Source organism: Anolis carolinensis, unplaced genomic scaffold, assembly GCF_035594765.1.
Source record: "Anolis carolinensis isolate JA03-04 unplaced genomic scaffold, rAnoCar3.1.pri scaffold_14, whole genome shotgun sequence".
Classification (NCBI taxonomy): Eukaryota; Metazoa; Chordata; class Lepidosauria; order Squamata; family Dactyloidae; genus Anolis; species Anolis carolinensis.
In genome coordinates, this window is record NW_026943825.1 from 16177528 (window position 1) to 16183220 (window position 5693).

A 5693-nucleotide genomic window follows, 5' to 3' on the forward strand; every position below is an offset into this window, starting at 1 on the left:
CTCCATCTTCTTGAGATGATAGATACAGACCTCTTCACTTGGGAGACCAGCTTCCTATCATGATGGTAGAACTTTATTTTGAAGGACAAGTTTCCTATCATGATGGTGGGACCTTGATTTCTATCATGATGGATGGACCTCATTTTGAAGGACCAGCTTCTTATCATGATGGTAGAACTTTATTGTGAAGGACCAGCTTCCTATCATGATGGTGGGACCTTGATTTCTATCCTGATGGATGGACCTTATTTTGAAGGTGAGGTCTTGTCTTAAGGGACCAGCTTCCTATTATGATGATGGAACCTTATTTTGAGACCGGCCTTCTACCATGATGGGCATTATTTTGAAGGTGGGACCTTGTGTTAAGGGACTAGCTTCCTGCCCTAAGGATGGGACTTTGTCTTGAGGAACCACGATGGTGGGACGTTGTCTTGAGGGCCATGATGGTAGGACGTTGTCTTGAGGGCCATGATGGTAGGACGTTGTCTTGAGGAACCACGATGGTGGGACTTTGTCTTGAGGATCCACAATGGTGAGACCTTGTCTTGAGGAACCACAATGGTGAGACCTTGTCTTGAGGAACCACAATGGTGAGACCTTGTCTTGAGGAACCATGATGGTGGGATGTTGTCTTGAGGAACCACAATGGTGGGACCTTGTCTTGAGGAACCACAATGGTGGGACCTTATCTTGAGGAACCATGATGGTGGGATGTTGTCTTGAGGAACCACGATGTTGGGACCTTGTCTTGAGGAACCACAATGGTGGGACCTTATCTTGAGGAACCATGATGGTGGGACGTTGTCTTGAGGAACCACGATGGTGGGACTTTGTCTTGAGGAACCACAATGGTGGGTCCTTGTCTTGAGGAACCATGATGGTGGGATGTTGTCTTGAGGAACCACGATGGTGGGACATTGTCTTGAGGAACCACAATGGTAGGACCTTGTCTTGAGGAACCACAATGGTGAGACCTTGTCTTGAGGAACCACAATGGTGAGACCTTGTCTTGAGGAACCACAATGGTGAGACCTTGTCTTGAGGAACCATGATGGTGGGATGTTGTCTTGAGGAACCACGATGGTGGGACCTTGTCTTGAGGAACCACAATGGTAGGACCTTGTCTTGAGGGCCATGATGGTAGGACCTTGTCTTGAGGAACCACAATGGTGGGACCTTGTCTTGAGGAACCACAATGGTGAGACCTTGTGTTGAGGAACCATGATGGTAGGACCTTGTCTTGAGGAACCACAATGGTGGGACCTTGTCTTGGGGAACCACAAACCATCTCTGTTTGTTCCTCCGATGCCTTTGCTGCAGAAGCTGGTCACTCTCCTTCCTTCTGTCCATCCGTCCTTCCGTCCATCTGTCCGTCCTGATGGCGAGTGGGGAGCTGACCGAGCTGGAAGCGGCCATTGAGAAGATCGTGTACATCTTCTTCTCGTACGCGGCCCGAGAAGGGAAGAAGGGGACGCTGACCGCCGGGGAGTTCAAGGAGCTGGTCCAGTCACAGCTGCCCAACCTCATGAAGGTCAGCCAAAGGGCAGGGTGGAGTGGCCCTCACCCTGGGTGAAGTGGCCCTCTTGGGATGCCACCGGGGAAAGAACGGTATCTTGTGTACATAAGGGTAAGAAGGGAGACGGAAGGAAGAATGAAAGAAAGGAAAAAAGAAAGGAAGTGAGAAAGGAAAAGGAAGGGAAACTGGAGAAAGAATAAAAGGAAAGGAAGGAATGAAAGAAAGGAAAGAAAAAAAGGAAGGAAGCAAGGAAAGGAAGGAATGAAAGGAAGAGAAAAAAGAAAGGAAAGAAAAAGAGGGGAAAAGAAAGGAAGTGACAAAAGAAAAAGAGAAAGGAAGGGAGAAGGAAAAAAAGAAAGAAAGTGAGAAAGAAAGGAAAAGGAAGGGAGGTGGAAGGAAGAATGAAAGAACGAGAAAAAGAAAGAAAAAAGGAAGGAAGCAAGGAAAGGGAGGAATGAAAGGAACGAAGGGAAACAAAAGGAAGAATGAAAGAAAGAGAAAAAGGAAAGAAAAAAGGAAGGAAGGAAAGGAAGGAATGAAAGGAAGAGAAAAAAGAAAGGAACGAAGGGAAACGTAAGGAAGAACGAAAGAAAGAGAAGAAGGAAGGAAGGAAGGAAGGAAGGAAGGAATAGAAAAAAGAAAGGAAGGAACGGAGAAGGAAGGAAGAATGAAAGAAAGAGAAGAAGGAAGGAAAGAAAAAAGGAAGGAAGGAAGGAAAGGAAAGGAAATTAAAAGAAAAAAGAAAGGAAGGGAGGGAGAAGGAAGGAAGAATGAAGGAAAGAGAAAAAGAAAGGAAAGGAGAAAGAAGGAAGATTGAAAGGAAGAGAAAAAAGAAAGGAAGGAAGGGAGAAGGAAGGAAAAATAAAAGAAAGAGAAATAGAAAGGAAAGAAGGAAGGAAGGAAGGGAAGAGAAGAAGGGAAAGGAAGGAAAGAATGGGGAAGGAAGGGAGAAAGAAAGAAAGAAAGAAAGAAAGAAAGAAAGAAAGAAAGAAAGAAAGAAAGAAAGAAAGAAAGAAAGAAAGAGAAAGGACGGAAGGAAGGAAGGAAGGAAGGAAGGAAGGAAGGAAGGAAGGAAGGAAGGAAGGAAGGAAGGAAGGAAGGAAGGAAGGAAGGAAGGAAGGAAGGAAATAAGGAAGGAAGGAAGGAAGGAAGGAAGGAAAGGAAGGAAGAAAAGAAAAGAAAAGAAAAGAAAGGGAGGGAGGAAGAAGGAAGGAAAGGAATGAAGGGAAACGTAAGGAAGAATGAAAGAAAGAGAAAAAGAAAGGAAAGAAAGAGATGGAAAAAGAAAGGAAGTGACAAAAGAAAAAGAGAAAGGAAGGGAGAAGGGAGGGAAGGAAAGAAGGGAGACGGAAGGAAGAATGACGGAAAGAACAAAAGAAAGGAAAGAAAAAGGGAAAGGAAAGGAGAAAAAAGGAAGAACGAAAGGAAGAGAAAAAAGAAAGGAAGGAAGGAAGGGAGAAGGATGGAAAAATAAAAGAAAGAGAAATAGAAAGGAAAGAAAAAAGGAAGGAAGGAAGAGAAAGGAAGAGAGACGGAAGAATGAAAGGAATGAAAGAATGGGGAAGGAAAGAAGGAAGGAAGAAAAAGAATGGAGAAGGAAGGGAGAAAGAAAGGAAGGAATGAAAGAAAGAAAGACGACATGTTTGCGTGGAAGGAAGGAAGGAAGGAGAAAAAAAAGGGAAAGAAAGGATCCCATCCATCCAAGGAGGCTCCTGGCACCCGTTTCCCTGACTTGTCCTCCTTTTCCTTTCTGTTCCGTTCTTTCTTTCCGCAGGACGTGGGAGACTTGGACGAGAAGATGAGCACTCTGGACGTGAACAACGACCAGGAGCTGAAGTTCGGGGAATATTGGCGTCTGATTGGGGAGCTGGCCAAAGAGATCAAGAAGGAGAAAGTGGGCAAGAAGAAATGACCGCAGCCCAGAACCCAGGCACTTGCAGCTTCCAGTTTTGCAATAAAAGTCACCCTTTGCTCAGAGCCTTGGCTTTGCCTGTCCTTTGAGTTTAATTGAATATTTAAGATAAGGTGTAATCATCATATTTGCTTCAGTATTTTCATAGGAAGTATAATATAATATATGAACACTCACACTTGAGATTTAAGATAAAATATCATATCTAATTCGGTGTTTCGTAGGAAGTAGAATTATGCTCCGTAAGTTAATGTTTGATATTTAAGCTAAAATCTATATATATAAAAGAGTGATGGCATCGCGGCGACGCACAAAACCACAAAACTACAGGCCCCCCAACCTCGAAATTTGACAACACAACCCGTCAGCCACGCCTCAAGGTTGATACAACAAAAAGAAAAGAAAAATAAAGTCCTAATTAGAGAGAGAGAAATCATTGCTTTTATCCAATTGCTGCCAGTTAGAAGGCTAAGCTCCTCCAACTTGGTCTCCTAGCAACCCAATAAAAAAAAATAAAAAACACTAAAATATTAATACAATAAAATACTATAATAACAGAAAATAACTAAAAATAATACAAGAAAATAATAAAATATAATAAATAAAAATATAACTCACAATAAAATTAATAAAAATGCAAATAACGTCAAATAAAAATTACACAACAATTTTTAACCAATACCACCACCACTTTGCCACAGCAACGCGTGGCCGGGCACAGCTAGTATAATATATTAGACTAGGTAAAAGTATTTTACCTTTACCTTATATTATAAGGTACTTTACCTTTACGTTATAATATAATATAATATAATATAATATAATATAATATAATATAATATAATATAATATAAAATATAATAATATAATATAATATAATATAATATAATATGAAAGCTAAAATATAATATAATATATTAGACTAGGTAAAAGTATTTTACCTTTACCGTATAATATATTATAAGGTACTTTACCTTTACGTTATAATATAATATAATATAATATAATATAATATAATATAATATAATATAATATAAAATATATAATATAATATAATAATATAAAATAAAATAAAAGCTAAAATATAATATATTAGACTAGGTAAAACTATTTTACCTTTACCTTATAATATATTATAAGGGACTTTACCTTTACGTTATGATATAATATAATATAATATAATATAATATAATATATTATAAGGTACTTTACCTTTATGTTATGTTATAATATAATATAATATAATATAATATAATATAATATAATATAATATAATATATATAATATAAAATATATAATAAAATATCATATAATAATATAATATAAAATAAAAGCTAAAATATATTTTACCGTTACCTTATAATATATTATAAGGTACTTTACCTTTATGTTAATATAATATAATATAAATATATATAAAATATAAAAATATATAATATAAAAATATATAATATAATATAAAATATATAATATAATATAATATAACAGACCAGTAAATATAATATTTTGTTTGGGATTTAAACTAAAATAGGAGAATATTTAATTTAATGTTTGGCTATGTTTAATATATTTATTTTTGTATAATATTCAATACAAAATATTTCATACAATATTTCACATTTTGAATAAATGTAATAGTTAATTTAATATAAATATATATTCCAAAAACGGGTCCCAATGTGGGTTAGGAAGCTCCAGTGCGGACAGTGAGAGGCAGGTGAGTAACATTCCACAAGGTGACTCATTGACTTGCTAGTAAATCGGTCTTTCATTAGGATCAGCTGGCCGTAGGTTCAAATGCAAAATGTAATGAAAGGAGAGTAAAGTGGAGAGAGAGAGATTGTTGGCCTCGGGTTGTAAAATCAGTGGTGTTTCATGCCGTTCGGATTTGGGAAACCGGCCTCGGGCAGCAAAAAAGGCTTTGCAGCTTCGTGGCTACTCAATGCGACTCATGCTTGCCAAACTGCAACATCCACACTTGCTTCAGACAGACAAGGGTGCCTCCAGGCAACAACAGCCAGGCTACTTCTGTGCAAATAGTCTTACTGATTGACTTTGCAGCTGCAAGGCTAATCAAGCTGACCAATTGCAACATCCATACTTGCTTCAAACAGACAAGGGTTCTTCCTCCCACCCTGGACATTATTCCACAGAGGGTGCCTCCAGGCAACAACAGCCAGGCTACCCCTGATTGACTTTGCAGCTGCAAGGCTAATCAAGCTGACCAATTGCAAGATCCATACTTGCTTCAGACAGACAAGGGTT

The 5693-nt window shown here is 38.3% G+C and overlaps 1 protein-coding gene across 4 annotated transcripts in view; it reads left to right on the forward strand.

The window, feature by feature from the left end:
* Nucleotides 1-3493, forward strand: part of LOC134294309 (protein S100-A13-like) — a 9348-nt gene extending 5855 nt beyond the window's left edge. For all 4 annotated transcript variants that reach the window (XM_062965017.1, XM_062965016.1, XM_062965019.1 and 1 more), the window contains exons 2-3: nucleotides 1321-1531; nucleotides 3291-3493. In XM_062965017.1, the coding sequence (XP_062821087.1) occupies nucleotides 1379-1531; nucleotides 3291-3428 (291 nt within the window). In that variant the 5' untranslated portion in view covers nucleotides 1321-1378 and the 3' untranslated portion in view covers nucleotides 3429-3493. The remainder of the gene's footprint in view (nucleotides 1-1320; nucleotides 1532-3290) is intronic.
* The last annotated feature ends 2200 nt before the right edge of the window (nucleotides 3494-5693 follow it).